General features: G+C 33.2%; 1 protein-coding gene across 2 annotated transcripts in view; it reads right to left on the reverse strand.

Annotated features, from left to right (window-relative positions):
• Window positions 1–231: 231 nt before the first annotated feature.
• The window catches only part of LOC114327626 (glutaredoxin domain-containing cysteine-rich protein CG31559), a 101,085-nt gene continuing 82,440 nt past the window's right edge, over window positions 232–18,876 (reverse strand). For both annotated transcript variants that reach the window (XM_050662889.1, XM_050662890.1), the window contains exons 3-6: window positions 8,354–8,904; window positions 5,562–5,795; window positions 4,180–4,245; window positions 232–496 (exon numbers count right to left, since the gene is read on the reverse strand). In XM_050662889.1, coding sequence (XP_050518846.1) covers window positions 320–496; window positions 4,180–4,245; window positions 5,562–5,795; window positions 8,354–8,904 — 1,028 coding nt within the window. In that variant the 3' untranslated portion in view covers window positions 232–319. The remainder of the gene's footprint in view (window positions 497–4,179; window positions 4,246–5,561; window positions 5,796–8,353; window positions 8,905–18,876) is intronic.

The raw sequence follows: 18,876 nt of genomic DNA on the forward strand, positions 1-18,876 counted from the left end.
TTGGGAAAAAGATAAATAAATAAAAATACTTTTAAAAATGTATAAGTTATATAGGGCAGACAGGAAGGGTGATTAAACAACGGACACTAGAGCATAAAATGTTTTAAAGTTTTTTTTATAAATATAACTTATATAGGACAAACAGGAAGGATGATTCAAACATGGTCATTAGAGCACAAAATGTTTTTGTGCTCCATTTTTGATTTTACAATACCAAATAAAACACACCAGAAAATGCAATTATTTTATTTCTACCACTAAAGTACTGTACAAAAATAAATTGAGCTCCGAATATTAAAAACACTAGAAATTTTTTTTATTATGAACATGACCTACACTTGACTAACCCCACCTCGTCGCAGTTCATACATTTAAGCGCTACAAATTCTGCTGTAAAATGATTCCTATGGACGGATTTTTTGCTACCTTTGCATATCTGACAAGGTAATAGTCTATAGCCGCCACAAACTTTACAAGTGGTGCATACGTCGAAGCTCTGAAACATAAAACATTGGGTTTATATAAGATTTTTTAAGTAAATGGTCATTATCCGAAAATGTGCGTTTTAAATATCACATGGTGCCAAATCTGTATTGAATTTGGGATGATTTACCAATTTCATGATTTAAGTGTCTAATAATTCATAAACCTGTAAGGTGCTCATATTATGGTAGAGTCCCGAATGAGCTGGATTCATAAATTTTATTTAAATGAAAAAAACTAAGTTTTCTATCTAATAGCACATAAAACAACATCCAAAAATGTTATTCTACATCCTATCAGACTGAAAACAATGGGAACCTTCTCTGGTAATACCTCCGATGCTTCTACAATTTGCAAGCCATAACGGATGCTGAGACTTAGGAAGATGAGGGAATTTTACAATTTATAATTCACGTCCCATCTGCTCAGCGCGGTAAAATTCCAACGAGAATGGTTCCCTTCGTACTCAAATCAGAGTAAACATGTAAATCAAAAATGAATAACCATTTTTAATTTCGTTGCAACACGAAACTACAGCCGCATCATTATTCCAGTTCAATCAGAGAGTGCAGCAAGCACCTCTACCGGTTTTGAAACTTGTTAATCTCTCATCAGTCTGGTAGGATGTAGAATAATAACATTTTTGGATGTTGTTTTATGTGCTATTAAATTGAAAACTTCGTTTTTTGCTAGCAGTTGCCGTTAGGGCATCCCTGCCATTTCGTTCGTTGCAATCTGTGACTGCACGCCGGAGTTTGTCCTAGTTGGGTCAGAGAGAGCAGCTTATGTGCCTCCTGATGAGAGACTAATAAGTTTCGAAACCGGTAGAGGTGCTTATGCTGCACTCTCTGATTGAACTGGAATAATGATGCGGCTGTAGTTTCGTGTTGCAACGAAATTGAAAATGGTTATTCATTTTTGATTTATTTAATACTTTAGGGAAACAAGTTATATCTTAAAAAATATATGATTTTACGAATATTCCATTCTGAATTATTGCAGTACTTTCCTTTGATATTATAAAAGCTTCTAAAGGATTTCAGATCATTCAGGAATATTTTAAGGTATCTGAGTAGACTTTTAAGCAACTTGAAAAGTTTAAGGGTTTTCCGTTTACTTCATAGAGAACCACAATAACTTAGAGAGTCCTTAAAGGACTTCAGGAAGATTAGGAACATTCTAGGGCTGTGCTGGAATGTTTATAGGGCTTTTCAATGTCTTCAGGTTATCCTGAAATATTTGAAAAGATCGTGGAAGGCTTCAATCTGCTGCCTGAAATACTCCATTCGAGTTTTATCTACTTCATGGATGACTGAAATGGTTTATTGGACACAAATTAACGAAAAATAAAAAATGACCTGGATTACCAACCAACTGGAAAAAGAAAGCAAGGCAGACCAATGACATCCTGGAAAAGAAATATTACCAAAGAGCTAGAAGACAACGGGTTAACATGGAAAAAGCCCTGACCAGAAACAGAGATGAATGGAGGGGAACTGTAGAGGTCATATGTTCCAAATGGAACCAAGACGAGTACCTAAAGTAAGTAAATAAAAGACATCAGTCTAGCCTTAAGTAATTAAATGATACATTGGAATATTACATGATACATTGGAGCCATTACAGAATTTCAGGGGGTCGATCCAATTTCAGGAAAGTCTAAATCCACAAGGAAGAATTTCCTGTAGTTGGATGTATACCATGAATTACAAGTAAAATTTAATAAAAAATAATTAACCCACTTACCACGTGTGGGAGTCATATGTTGCCCTAAAGCCACATCCATAGGAATTTTATCCATTCTTTGGATTTTAAGATGTTCATATTGATGTTTATATTTATATGAGATTTTTAGTCTATTTTTAAAAGGTTTGAACCTTTGTATTTTTGGGTGGCTCACCATGTTCTTGTAACACTGATGATGCTCTTGTTACATAGCGAAAACGTTTTGTTTCTGTGTTTGTAGCCCTATAGGGGCTTTTTAAACTAATATACCTTTTACCAGGACAAATTTTTTTTATTAAATTTTACTTAAAAGTCTAAATGTCCCAGGAATCTCTTTGGTACTTTATAGTTGGTTAAAATACCTTAATATTGCTTTGAAGACACCAGAATATTTCAAAGGTTTCTGGAACACCAGAACACTTTTCCAAATGGTCCAAACTCCAAACAGTTTTGTTTACTTCACACCAGACTGATATTTCAAGACTAGGGATTTTTAGGATATTCTGGAACATTTACTGAACTCTAAAAGATTTCACGGTAGCTTGGAATAATACAGTACTACTATGTAGTATCTCAAAGGTCTTTAAACAACTTTAATACAACTTTTATACTTCGGAGAAATACTTATGGCAGCATAGAATATTTTAGAAGTCGCTAGAGGATTTCAGAAAGACCTTAAATCTTTCAAGAGGCTCTTTAGAACTTCACAGCAGAACGGAATATTTTAGAAACCTCTAATGGACACCACCAGTGTCAGAAATATTTTAGTATGATCCTGGAATATTTTTAGGACCTCTAAAAGACTTATAAAAATATTTTAAGTGATATGGAGGATTATCATGTTCATATCATGAAAGACTGAATTAGTTTAGGAGCCCGTAACATACTTCTGGAGAATCAGGAATATTTAAGGACTGTCATGTGGACTCTAAACGGAAGCTTGAAATATTATTGTATTTCTATGGAATATTTCTAAGGTCTCTAAAGAAATTCAACACAGCAAGTAAGTAAGCAATGGTTTAGCGATGTATTCACGACAGCATGGATTTTTTTAGGAGCCACTAAACTGTCTCAGGAGTGCATGACCTGTTATAGGATGTTCTGAAGGATTTCATAGCTGATTATGATATTTTAGGAACTTCTAATCAACTTTAGTAAAGCTAGAGGGCCACTAGATGAATTCAGAAAAACCTTAAATATTGCAAGAGGCTTTTTAGGACTTGACAACGAAATATAATATTTTAGATACCTCTAATTTCGACACCGCTAGAGGCAGGAATATTTTAGTATGATTCTGGAATATTTTTAGGGCCTCTAAAAGACAAAATATTTCAGGACCTTTCTTGGAATAACTATAGATTCATAAAAACTCTAGAGTAGATTTTTAAGGAATATTTCAGGCCCCGTATAATACTTTCAAGACATCAAAAATAATTCGGGTAGGTTTTCACTGTAGCATAGAATATTTCAGTCGTCGCTAGAATATAAGGATAGTTAAAAAATTTCAGAGTCCTCTTGTTTATAATATCTTTTTGGAGTATTTATGGGGCTTCTGAAAGATTTCACGCTAATCGCCAAGCAGCCTAGAATGCTTAGATTATTTCAGGTAGCTCTGTAGGATCTCACTACAGATGACTGGAATAATTTAGAAGCTTATAATAAACTTTAAAGAATATTTATCACATCTTAAAAATTTAAAGCTAGTCTAAAATATTTCAAAATGCTTTAATGCTACCTTGAAATACTTAATAGAGCATATAAAGGATTTCATATAAGTACAGAAGACTTCAGATGGCTCAGAAGGTATTCAGGAGATACTAGAGTATGTCTCTCATGACAGAAGAGCATCAGGCATATCAATAAAGTTTAGAATTGGTAGAAATATGTCTATTTAATTTGTCAACCATAAATAAAATAAAAATTTTAGTAATTCTTTTGAATACTTAGTTTATGAATATTTGAATGACTTACTTTGTATGGTTTTAGTATTCGTCGTAACTCCCCAGTCTCATTGAGCCTTTCAATCGTTTCAGCATCCTAAAAAAGTGAGAAAAGTATTTTACAAACCTAAAAGTTTAAAGACATTTAAATTTTTCTAAGCATTCAATGATTTGTATGCAACAATTATTGATGCAATTTCATTCCGATTCAGAGGTGATCATGTAACCCCTCTGATAAGGTCTGGGGAGACTGAAACGGACGTTAGGGGATAATTTATCATCTCTGAACCAAAATTAAGCATAAGCTGTCTTTTATTTCCTCAGTTTACTCATATTGTGAGTACACGGAACCAACTTTTGTTAGAATTTTTCCCTAGACGAATGTACGGATTGTGACTGCATATTGTAGAGTCCCTTTCATCTCCTTTATTCGTCGTCTCTTTGCCTTATAAATTGTAAAAGACAGAGATTAAGGATGTACCCAGAAATTAGTTCCACCAGCATATTCAGTTAGACGGATCTGAGATTTCTTATTTCATTAATAGATGTCGTTACAGCGACTAATACGCGAATTATTATTATAATTCTGCTTAACCTTCGGATGACCAAGGGGGTAAATTTGGACCCCAGCGTATGTTTTTCTTAAATAAATTCAAAAGTATTTTCAATTTTTGACTCATTATTTTTTTATTTGACTTTAATATCATTCTAGATATCCTCATATTTTGAAATAAAAAAAATTCCCTATATTTTACGAATAAAAAATATATTCTGAAGTTGATGTTTATTAAAATATCGTCTATTATGTGGAATTCCAAGTAGTTTTACACTGCGCTTTATCAAAATCTATTTTTAGACTGTGGTGCCTGTTATGTACGAATCATGACATTCCTGTCTGCTACAGTTAGTCATTATTATTATTTCCTGGCGTATATTATTATAGTTTCGTAGTATTTTGTGTACATATAAGATATGGCCCGCAAATATCTTACTGAGGCTGAGTTACAGGAAATTGTTACTGCTAGCGATTTTTATGATGATATAGAAGATGAAATAGTATCAGAAAACGAGGATGTATTGTTAGATGAAGATTTAAATGCTGAAAACATTCATTCCAGGTCATTTTTGACCCGGGGGTCATTTTTTACCCCCGTTAATCATCCGTGTAACAAGAAAAGGTTGGTCATCGGAAGGTTAAATAGACAGTTTGGTTTCATTTCGCTTCAGAACTGATCATGCAGTTCCTCTGATGAGGTCTGGGAAGACCGACACGTACGTAAGGAAATTATTCAGCTGTTTTTCATTAAATGAAAAACTGCTTAGGTTGAAAATTTTTCAATTGATGAAATCTTTGTGGTATTGATTTCCCAATCGAATATAGCAATACATACTCTTGTACAAAAAGATACTTACCCCCATATGAACTCCGTCAACAAACACCTGTGGGACCAGGATCTGATCACACCTCATCCTCTCTTGGATTTCAGCCTGATACTCGGAGCTCATAAATACGTCCCTTTCCTCAAATTTAACCAAAAGTAGCCTCAAGATTTGTTTGACTTTCATGCAGGCTTGGTAGGTTTCTCTGAGAATACCCATCGTTGTTGTGTATACCACCACTTTGCCTAATTCTTTTTCTTTGTAGTTCTGAAACAAAAGCATCAAGGTTTATTTATACAGAACTTTTGAAAGTAATTATTAAATAATATCGAATAAGAAACAACAACTAGAAGAGCGATCATGATCAATTGTTTAAGGAAAAAACAGAAAAGTTAAAAAAATATAGTACTAAAAAATGATTACAAAATGATCCAATAGAAAGACCCAATCAAAGTAAAACAGGAATATTTATGATTTTATAATTCTTGTTAGAAGAATATGTAATATATTTCAGGTAACTTTAGGGATGATGAATAATGAAGACACAAAGAGCCATGGAGAGAGCAATGTTAGGAGTAAAATTAAAAGACAAAAAGCCAAACAACTAAATAAAACAAAAGTCAAAAACGCAGGACAACATATACCCAGGCTAAAATGGAATTTCGCAGGTCATAACGCCACACAAACGGACAATAGATGGAATACCACGATACAACAATGGAGACCATGGACAGGAAAGAGAACAAGAGGACGACCCCAGATGAGATGGGTAGATGACATAAGAACGATAGGAGGAACACATCGGAAACGAAAATCACAAAACAGAAGCGAATGGAGGAAACTGGGGAAGCTTATTAGTCTAAGAGCTAGAGCCGAAAAATCATCGTCATAAGTAATATGGAGTTTTTCCTGTGAAATGTGTCCATTGTATATTGACAATTATGACCCCTTTCAGGCTGACACCTCAGTGGATACAGGAAGTAGCAATAAGGGATGAAAGGGGAAAGTTAGTGTAGTCTTTAAAGGTTTTCACCTCCTGTTTTGTTAAACCTCCATCGATTTGCATGAAAATTGGTGACTAGTTAGAGCATACCTCAAGCAATAAAAATGATTTGGTGGCAACTTGGACTATTACCCTGGGGGTGGAAACCACCCCTTCTCGGGGGTAAAAACTATTTTATTAAAAATAACCCCACAAATCGATAGAGGGATAAATTATAAGTAAAATTTGTTATATCATGTTATTAAAATAAATCAATACTTTTTGAGTTATTAAAGATCAAAGATTTGTCTGTTTAAGAGCACATGCGTGAAGTTACGGATGATAAAAAGAATATATTAATTAATTGTATGTTACTAAAATATTATTTTTATATTATTTCGATATTATAAATTTAGCAAAAGTGTATTCGAATATGTCAAATGTACCCATTATTGGACACCCCCAGTTTCTGGACATATTCAGTTTATATTGATAGAAAAAATTATAAAAATATAAAAATAATATTTTACTAACATACAATTAATTAATATGTTCTTTTTATCATCCGTAACTTCAAGCATAATAATATGCTCTTAAATAGACAAATCTTTGATCATTAATAACTCAAAAAGTATTGATTTATTTTAATAACGTGATAAAACAAATTTTACTTAAAATTTGCCCCTCTATCGATTTGTGGGGTTATTTTTAATAAAATAGTTTTCACCCGCGGGAAGGGGTGGTATTCACCACCAGGGTAAAAGTGCAAGTTGGCACCAAATCAGTTTTGTTTCTTGAGGTATGCTCTAACTAGTCACCATTCATGCAAATCGATGGAGGTTTAACAAAATAGGAGGTGAAAACCTTTAATGACTACACTAACTTTCCCCTTTCATCCCTTATTGCTACTTCCTGTATCCACTGAGGTGTCAGCCTGAAAGAGTTCATAATTGTCAATATACAATAGACTCATTTCACATGCCAAACTCCATATTACTTATGACGATGATTTTTCGGCTCCAGCTCTCCGTCCATATATTCAAAATTGGACGAATTAAAGGGCAAAAGAAGAAGAAGAACAACTTTAGGGCTAACATCTCTTTTTATCATCATCATAGCATATACACTCCAAGCGGAGCCAGTGCCGCCCTCTTTAGGCTCTTTCGATTCATTTGTCGTGGGGAATCAGTCCACATTGACATTTTGGATTTCCAATTGATTATGTCACTTGGCGTCTTCTACAATATTCCTCCAATCGTTCCTGTTTTTGCCTGTGGTTATCCATTCTCCAACTCCCATCTACTTAAGGTCCGCGATCATCTGGTTCTCTCATCTCGTTTTCGGTCTTCCTTGTGGTCTGCCTGATACTGGCCTCCATTTGGTAATTTTCTTGATAACTGCTTCTCGATTTCTCCTTTCTAGTTGTCCCTGTATAGTTCAGTCAATCGTCAAAATTCCAGATACTGGTAAGGATAATGCTCACTAGTAGTTGACTGAACACCATCAGAAAAATCAATATCTGGGCGGAAATAATTAGTGGCACAATTACTGATCCTTTTTTTAAGAAAATCTTGCAGGGAAACGTTATCTGCAAGCTTTTTACTTTACTTTTTTTAGAAGTTTTACCAGTTTTGGCCAATATGTTTGCAAATGCGAACATTTCTAACTTACCAGATGATATAGTGCTTTCCTGGGAGATGAATTGATAGACGAGGACCAATAAAGTGACCCCCAAGATCTACAGATCTTACATCTCTAGATTTTTTTCTTTTTTCTATGGGATTATTCACAATCAAAGGTTAATCTAATGAACAAGAAGGAGAAGATCTATAATTTTACTTACTTTTCCAGTAGAATTAATTTGTAAAAACGTAGCGATCCCAGCCCTAACCCGATTCTTAACCCCACGCACTGTCCCTTTGGCACTCTTAATTGTCGTGCAGCCGTCATCCAGAATGTCTTTATACCCAGCAAACGTTTCGTTTTCTATCACATTGTCAATTTTAGGCACTAAACTATTCACATTTTCGTTAATATGGAACTTGTAAAACATATCTGTGCTGATAATACTGTCCAGTTCTTCGTTTTTACTGTCGATGTTCTCGTAAGGGTTTTCCTCAACTGTCGGCGTCTTTGGGAGCCTTTGGCGGATGTCCTCAAGAAGAGAAGGTGGGATGTTCTCGTAAGGATTTTCCTCGAGTGTGGGTGTCTTTGGGAGCCTTTGGCGAATGTCCTCGAGGAGAGAAGGTGGAAGCAGTGTGGATTTGGTAGATGGAGGTATGTTGATGGGTGAGATTTTGCCGCAGTTTAAGGAATCGCAGCTCACGCTGCTTTCGTTGTCGTCGCTGTCGACTTCGGCTCCGCTGCTCGAGCTAGGGGCTCTGTTGTGGGATCCTGAAAAAGAGAGAAAGAAATATGAAGAAACAAAATATTTTATGTAAAGGTTTTTGACAAAATATTTATTTATTTAGTGTATATAAATAATTCTAAATAACATTCTGAAGCTTGTCTTGCAAATCATATAGAACAAAATATATAAATGATGTGACGAGGTCACCGGTCAAGAAGAATTTGGCTTCAGGAAAGGTATGGTACGAGAAGCAATATTTTGTCTTCAAACTCAAACTCTGGCACAACGGTGTAAAGATCAGCAAGCAGACCTTTGCCTGTTTTATAGATTTTGAAAAAGCGTTCGACCGGGTGCAGCACAGTACCTTGAAAGAAAGATTGAACGACATCGGAGTCGACAAAAGAGATTCTAAAATTATAGAAGATATTTATTGGAATCAGACAGCAATCATAAAGACCAATGTAGTAGATAAGATCATAGTAACACGTCAAGGTCAATTCAAAAACAGCAATGTTGTTCTGAAGCTATTTTCTTGTGGTATTTTTACAATTTTAACTATTTATAATGGGAAATAAGCCACAATATTATTAAAAAATGATTTTTATTAACGTTTCGACGCCCAAATCGGGTGCCGTTGTCAAAATACAAAATACTATTAACATAAACAAAAATGTTGTTGCTTAGTAAAAAATTCTTCTAATAATTTATTTAATTTGACTCATTTATATCAGCAATTCAGATACATAATATGACACATTTTAAAGTAGAAGACTTTAAAATGATATTGCCAATATTTATGAGTTGCGTTCCTGGGACGACTTTACTGAAAGACAGTTCATTCGATTACATGAAATCAACCCTAACTCAAGAATATCCGTCACAAAAAATCATAGCATGTGATCTGTCTTTAAAAAGACAACCACATGCAACGGTGACATTAAAATTCTCGCGTTAGAGATCTCATAGTAAATCACGAGGGAAAACCAGGAAAAACCTCGTGATACTATCCCGACATCGTAAGTATTTGGTCTTACATTTAATTTACTCTCAAAATTAATACCAAATTCTGACTTTACTATAATTTTGTTTAAATTATAAATAATATCAATAATACATGGATATATATAAGTAATACTAAAATATAAAATATGTACTAACTTGACTATTGACTTACTAATTGGGGTATTTTCTTTCTATTGACTTCCTCTTTCAGTATGGGTATCCACATCCTACTGCATTTATTTTATAAATACAATTCTTTGTCCTTTCTTGTTCATTGTTAGGTTTAGTTTTAGATAGAATAGATCTCAATGTGTTGGTTGTTTTGAATGTTGTTGAAATGTTGAATTTATTTCCTATTGTTTTAAGTTTCTCGGATAGTCCTTTTATGTATGGTATTGATATTTTCCTCGTATTATTTCTTGTGAATGTTGTAGGATCCCGTTCTATGTTGTTCTGTTCCATTCGATCCAATCTTAAAAATTGATATTAAAATCGATAAAGGATAATCATTTTTTAATAAAACAGATGTTAAGAATTGTTTTTCTTCTAAAAATGAATTTTCGTTAGAACAAGTAATTTTGGCTCTATCATATAAGGATTTTATGATTCCCTTTTTAACGTTGATGTTGTGATTTGATTTGTAATTAAGATATCTGTTGGTATGTGTTGGTTTTCTATACACTTGAGTCTCATATCCAGTATCCTTCTTTGAGACTAAAACATCGAGGAAAGGTAGGGTGTTATTATATTCCTTTTCCATTGTAAATTTTATTGTCTCTTCTTGATCGTTTATAATATTCAGGAATGTATCCAACAATTCTGATCTATGAGGCCATATTGAAAACACATCATCTACATATCTCCACCATACAGGGGTTTTAAATTTTGTTTAGAAATGATATTAGTTTCGAAATCCTCCATAAATATATTGGCCAATAATGGAGATAAAGAGGAGCCCATTGCTAGACCAAAATTTTGTTTATAAAATTCATTATTTAGTTGAAAATAGGTATTATTAGTACATAATGTCAATAACTCCATTATAGCTGATACATTTAGTCTTGTCCTAGTTGTCAATGTATCATCATTCTCTAATTTCGTTTTGATTATGTTTAAAGTTTTATCTAATGGCACATTTGTAAATAAACTGTTTATGTCAAAACTTACTAAAATATTATTTGGATTAAACTCAATAGTTGATAATTTGTTTAAAAAATGTTTTGTATTTTTTATAAATGTGTCATCATTATTAGCAAATGGTTTTATAATGTTTAATAAAAATTTTGATAGTTCACTACAAGGAGAACTGATGGTAGTACAAATGGGTCTAAGTGGTATGTTGGCTTTATGAATTTTCGGCACTCCATAAAAATGTGGTGACTTACTGTAATGAGGTGTCATTAATTTTCTTTGATAGTATGTTAGATCATTTTTAAATTTGAATAAAGTTCTATAGACTTTGTTTTCCAGTGTTTTCGTTGGATCCTTCGTTAATTTGGTATAAGGTCAATATATATAAATGAGTCAAATTAAATAAATTATTAGAAGAATTTTTTTACTAAGCAACAACATTTTTTTTTATGTTAATAGTATTTTGTATTTTGACAACGGCACCCGATTTGGGCGTCGAAACGTTAATAAAAATCATTTTTTAATAATATTGTGGCTTATTTCCCATTATAAATAGTTAAAATTGAAAAACAACAGAGTTGTGTGCTATCACCGATACTGTTTAACGTCTACTCTGAGGTAATATTTGCGAATGCTTTATCGCACTCTTCAGAAGGACTCAGGATAAATGGTCAAAGAGTAAAAAATAACATCCACTATGCCGATGACACGGTATTAATGACTGATTCAGACCATAGTCTGTAGATACTGTTAAATAGGGTTACTAAGAGTAGTGAAAAAATAAGGATGAAGATCAATAATACCCCTTCCAATATATGTAAACTACCAACAGCTTGAATACGTAAGCCAATACAAATATCTTGGTTGTTAGTTCAACAATCAATTTGATTATAAACAAGAAGTAATAGCAAGGATAGAGGTGGTCCGACAAGGATTTGTCAAAATGAAAAACTTATTTTGTAACAGTAGCATTAAAATCAGCCTTAGATGTCGTTTTCTGCGTTGCATGTTGCAAAAATAGTAGATATATTTAGGTACATACTTCCTCTGAGACATACTTGCAAATTACAAACTCAGAGAGAGAACAAAAATAACTGATGGAAGAGAAATAATCACAAAGTTAAAATGAATAAGAGATGAAATGGAATAGAAAAATCATAAACTATAGCCACATCTGCGTCACATTTATAAAAATGTAATTATGAAAATTTGTTTTATCATATCATGCGTTAACATATCCGTTAAGAAAGCTGAAATATTTTTTGTAACAGTTTAAGTAAAAAATAAATAATTAAGTTTAAAATAAATAAAAGTTTAAAATAAAATTTCAAAGGTCTTTGCAAATAATGGAATCCACCTAATCTAATTAAATATAAATCATATGATCAAAGGCTTAGGAACATGTCATTAAATATAATAAATCATTGATAGATCGCTCCAATTCAGAACTTTGTTGACTGATATATTATCATTGTTATAATTACTTACTATACAGTAAAATTTACACCAACGGCTTTACCACTACTATTATAAAAATATTTTTAAAAAATACAGCACCTATGTATATTACACACATTTTACTAATAAACTATGATATTTAAAAATCACACGACTATTCAGTAAAATAAAAAAAAATGGATAAAATATAAATCATCTGAAAGTTATTTGATGATAAATAATTTTATAAGTGCTGTATACAAATAAATATTTTGTAATTATAAGTTGAGTGTTTGAATTTAATTATACTAAATAAAAAATAAATAGGTAGATAATTGGAGTGCATGATACAATTTTTGTGACAAGTTTGTACATCATTCAGCCAGTTTTAATAATTCAATAACAATGGAAAATACAGAAATAAAACAACTGGAAATAGACGAAGGTAAACGAGAGCAAAGGAACAGATAAGTACGAGTATTTACTATAGACGGAGAGCTAGAGCCGAGAATTTATCGTCATAAGTAATATGGAGTTTTTCCTGTGAAATGTATCTATTGTATATTGACAATTATGGCCCCTTTCAGGCTGACACCTCAGTGGATACAGAAAGAAGCAATAAGGGATGAAAGGGGAAAGTTAGTGCAGTCATTAAAGCTTTTCATCTCCTATTTTGTTAAACCTCCATCGATTTGCATGAAAATTGGTGACTAGTTAGAGCATACCTCAAGAAATAAAACTGATTTGGTGCCAGCTTGCACTTTTACCCTGGTGGTAAATACCACCCCTCCCCGCGAGTGAAAACAATTTTATTAAAAATAACCCCTCAAATCGATAGAGGGACAAATTTTAAGTAATATTTGTTACTTAAATCATGTTATTAAAATAAATCAATACTTTTTGAGTTATTAAAGATCAAAGACTTGTCTATTTAAGGGCATATGCGTGAAGTTACGGATGATAAAAAGAACATATTAATTAATTGTATGTTAGTAAAATATTATTTTTACATTATGTCGATATTTAATTGAATTTTTTCTATCAATATAAACTGAATATGTCCAGAAGCTGGGGGTGTCCAATAATGGGTACATTTGACATATTCGAATACACTTTTGCTAAATTTATAATATCGAAATAATATAAAAATAATATTTTAGTAACATACAATTAATTAATATTTTCTTTTTATCATCCGCAACTTCACGCATGTACTCTTAAACAGACAAATATTTGATCTTTAATAACTCAAAAAGTATTGATTTATTTTAATAACATGATGTAACAAATTTTACTTATAATTTGTCCCTATATCGATTTTTGGGGTTATTTTTAATAAAATAGTTTTCACCTCGAGAAGGGGTGGTATCCACCCCCAGGGTAAAAGTGCAAGTTGGCACCAAATCATTTTTATTTCTTGGGGTATGCTCTAACTAGTCACCAATTTTCATGCAAATCGATGGAGGTTTAACAAAATAGGAGGTGAAAACCTTTAAAGACTACACTAACTTTCCCCTTTCATCTCTTATTGCTACTTCCTGTATCCACTGAGGTGTCAGCCTGAAAGGGGTCATAATTATCAATATACAATAGACACATTTCACATGCCAAACTCCATATTACTTATGACGATTATTTTTCGGCTCGAGCTCTTAGACTACTAGGTCTCATAATATAAAAAAAATAACAACTCAAGAAAACATCAAAATAGACTAGGACAAACAAGAGACACTACTTACGAAAATTGAACCCGGTACTATAGGATAAGAACATCAGTTTAAAAACAAGAAGAATAATGTATAACACCATCACAAGCTGTATGTATCCTCACTTATGTGAGGAAAATTGGATAATAAATAAGAAAACCAAAAACAAGATAAGAGCAACAGAGATGGAATTTCTAAGAAGAAGCTGTAGAGTAACAAGAAGAGATAGATTAAATAACATAGGGATTAAGAAAAATACATAGAACAGAAAAGTTTAAACTGGTAAGGTCACGTCAGAAGAGCAGGCAAAAAACGTTGGACAAACAGAATAACAGAGTGGAGCCCGATAGAAAGAAGGAAGAGATACAGACCCTGAAGATCTTTCAGAAGTGAAGTGGACGAAGCAATGGAAAGAAGAAATCTGCAGGAAGGGGACTGGCAAAACAGAAAGGACTGAAGAAAATGGTTAAGTGAAGGAATACAGTAAAAATTCTGAAAATCCTTAGTATAAATATAGGTTTGGCAGTAAAAGAAATAAGTAGTTTGTTATATTTACAACGAAGATACAGCTAGAAGATATTAAATATACGATATTTAGCCCTGTTGCTATATTTCAACAATTAAAATCGCAAATTCCCCAACATATATTTTTTATGTAATACTTTGCAATTACAAATTAGATACAGCATATTGTAAATCAAAACCAGTTTTTGTACTAGGAAAAAAAGTTTAAAACAAATACATGAAACATAAAATTCTAAAACCAAAAAAAAAACACCTTGACAACAAACAGTTTGGACAGGATCATTATTTGTATCCAGTCCAAGGCAAGCTTTAAAAATCTGGTGGAATATTTGAAATCACAAATTATAAACCACTTGTTACATAATTTGATATTATACATATATTTTCACACAGACAGAAATTAGATCTGTATTTCGCAATGAATTAAATATTCAAAATAGTAGCATATTAGCAGTGAATAGAAATTCTCTCAAATTACATTGCCACGCCATAATTGGTACCTTATTAATCTAAGAAGGAAACAGGACCGGATTAAAATAAATTTTGATCTGGAATTTGCTTCCATTATGATAGATAGAGACCGGTTGGAAAGCCAAGAAAACGCTGGGAAGACACAGTAAACAGCGACGCACAAGCCCTTTAGGAGTCCGTGTATGGAGAAGAGCAGCCACAGACAAGCAAGGGTGGAGGCAAAAAATAAAGGAGGCCAAGGCTCAATTTGGGCTGTAGTGCCGTAGAAGAAGAAGAAGATAGATAGATAGATTTAAAGAGGTGGCCTTTTCGCCTATTCCACTGCGACGTTTTCAGATCTATTGTGGTCCTCTAGTCCTAGATAACATTCTCTAGCCTGACCCTTTTTAAAAAGTCTAATAGCTTCGAGACTGAACCTTCCATGTAGCTATTTGCCGTTGGATTATGTTCTCCTAATGCAAGCAACCGCACATTTGCCAGACTGTCACACTGACATAAAATGTGTTCTGCTGTTTCTTCTTCCAGGTGACAGATTCTGCACGTCAGGTCAACAGTTGCCAATCACATCAGCTTTAAGTGCCTATTCAGCTTACAGTGCCCTGTTAGCAGACTTACTATGGCTTTGACTGTTGTCTTGTCTTTGTTTATTAGGTCTGCCGTAATTTTTGGCGAATGATCTGTAATGAACTGTTACGCCTGTCTTTGTCCTGGTGAATTCCTTCACCATTCCAAAGATTTATGAGCTACCCACTTTGTTGTAGCCGTTCTTGTTTTGATACTTCTTTTGCAACACCGCAGAAGGGTTCCGGTCCAACGAATGCTATTGATGAGCCTTGTTTGGCCATTCCATCTGCTTTTTAATTGCTTATATGATTCTCGTGCCCCGTTATCCAGACTACCGTAACTTTACTATGGTCTCCTAGTGTCTGCCGTAATTTTTGGCGAATGATCTGTAATGAACTGTTACGCCTGTCTTTGTCCTGGTGAATTCCTTCACCATTCCAAAGATTTATGAGCTACCCACTTTTTTGTAGCCGTTCTTGTTTTGATACTTCTTTTGCAACACCGCAGAAGGGTTCCGGTCCAACGAATGCTATTGATGAGCCTTGTTTGGCCATTCCATCTGCTTTTTAATTGCTTATATGATTCTCGTGCCCCGTTATCCAGACTACCGTAACTTTACTATGGTCTCCTAGTTTATTTAGGGTACACACACAATTCCATACTAGCTTAGAATTGACCCCTACAGAATTGAGTGCCTTAAGCGCTGACTGACTATCTGTGAAGATGGCAACTGAATGAAACGTTCTTTCCTGCCTTTCTATTTCTTCCACGCAGTGATGGATTGCAGTTATTTCCGCTTGGAAAGCAGTGACATCCTTTAATAGACATACCGGGAAATGTATCCCTTGATTTGTCCCTACTATGCCAACTCCCACACCTTCCGATGTTTTTGAGCCATCAGTATAGCAACAGCTTGTATGGGTACACCTTCCTTCCAGTCTTCCCTGCCTGGTTTATTAATTTTGATAGGTCAAACCGGCAAGCAGGTGTATGTTCTCAAAGAAATTGAAAGTGTGTAAAAATTTTTTAATAATCAGCTAAGTACTTTTAACACATAACGTGCCATCATCAGAGCTTCCTAAAAGGACATTTAAGTTAAGAGATTTTTTATAAACAAAATATTGAAAAAACTTACGTCCCATTATATTAATTTTGAACCTATTGTCAAAGCCAATATCTGCTTTTAGCTCCTCAATTAGCTTTCTGTTGCTATTATCATGCACCTGGCTCATACAGTGTGGAAGGCACTCATGGAATAAAATTATTTCTGTTCTTGTTTTAAAAAATTATAAAAAACGCTGAGACTCGTCAATTTTTAAATAAAAATGTGCACTTTTTGAACATAAATTTAAATATATAAGATGATCCTTGTAAGTCTAGCAGAGTCCATATGCTTTATTTTTAATGGAACACCCTGTATATTCTTATATTTTTAAAATCTGCTTAACAACCTGATTTCAACGAACTATCTCATGTAGGGTGTATTATAAATAATACAGCATGAAATTTTGAAACTAAAAAGTATGGAAACCACTTATGGAATAAAATTGTTTGTGTCCATAAAAAATGCTGGGACACATCAACTTTTAAATTTAAATGGGCGCTTTACAAACATAAATTTAAATATACAGGCTGATTCACGCCAGTATGGCATAGTCCATGATCTTTAGTTTTAATGGATCACCCTGTATATTTTTTATTTTTAGAATCTGCTAAACAACCTCATATCAAAAAAGTGTATTGTATAGGGTCCATTATGAATAATACAAGGTGAAATTTAGAAATTATTTATAAATTTTGTCAGGACGTTAAATACAAAACCCAATAGATTTATTACTCAGTTTAGAAAAGGTATGCCTTTATTTAACTAATTTTAAAAATAATACCGTTATTTAAAACATGATAAATTATTAATTTCAAAATATTATGTACCCGTAGGTATTTAATTTCTTAACGAAAATTATACATAATTTTAAAATTTCACCTTGTATTATTCATAATAGGTCCTACATAATAGGTATACACTTTTTTGATATGAGGTTGTTTAGCAGATTCAAAAAATATAAAAATATACAGGATGATCCATTAAAACTAAAGATTATGGACTATGCTGTACTTGCGTGAATCACCCTGTATATTTTAATTTATGTTTTAAAACGCCCATTTTAATTTAAAAATTGACATGTCCCAGTAATTTTTATAATTTTTTAAAATAACGACACAAACAATTTTATTCCATGTGGTTTCCATACTTTTTAATTTCAAAACTTCACCCTGTATTATTCATAATATACCCTGCACGATATAGTTCGTTGAAATCAGGTTGTTAAACAGCTTTTAAAAATATAAGAATATACAGGGTGCCTGTACACCCTGTACATTCAAATTTATGTTTAAAAAGTGCACATTTGTATTTAAAAATCGCCGGTTCTCAGCATTTTTTGTAATTTTTTGAAACAAGGATAAAAATAATTTTATTCCATAAGTGCCTTCCACCCTGTATGTAGCTGTCTATGCATTAATCTGTGCATCACTGATCTGGCTTCACCCTATAAACAAAGATATGAAGTGGTGGTAGACTTAGCAGGACTTCCAACGCTATAGGAGTTGTTTTTATGGCCTTTGTGTATTACCTAGCAGCCTTATTACTCCTACTTGCTACCACGTCACCGAGCCACAGGTTATCATGGGTCTAATAACCCTTCTGTATCACCATAGAGTCATTTTGGGGTTAAGCCACCAATTCTTACAGCACATTCTTCTACATCTGCCCAAGGATATAGTAGCTTTCTGTAGTAGGTTTTTCAATTAATATAATTGGTATTCACTATTTTCTTCTTCTTTTGCCTTATCCTTTAAGGACGTTGGCGATCATCACGGCCCATTTTATTCTATCTGCAGCAATTGTGAAGAATTCTATTGATGTGTTTTCACTCCACTGCTCTAAATTTTTCAACCAGGTCGTGCGTCGTCTCTCCGACCCTCTTTTCCCTTCCACTTTCTCTTGTATAACCAATCGCATCAACTCATTTTTTCATCTCTTAATATGTGACCAAAGTAGATCATTTTTCTTTGCTTCATAGTATTGACCATTCCTTTTTTTGGTCTTGATATCTTTTTATCGATCGTATTTTATCAATTTAGGATCAATAATAGCTATTTCTGATTTCTGATTCTTTA

Source organism: Diabrotica virgifera, chromosome 9, assembly GCF_917563875.1.
Source record: "Diabrotica virgifera virgifera chromosome 9, PGI_DIABVI_V3a".
NCBI lineage: Eukaryota > Metazoa > Arthropoda > Insecta > Coleoptera > Chrysomelidae > Diabrotica > Diabrotica virgifera.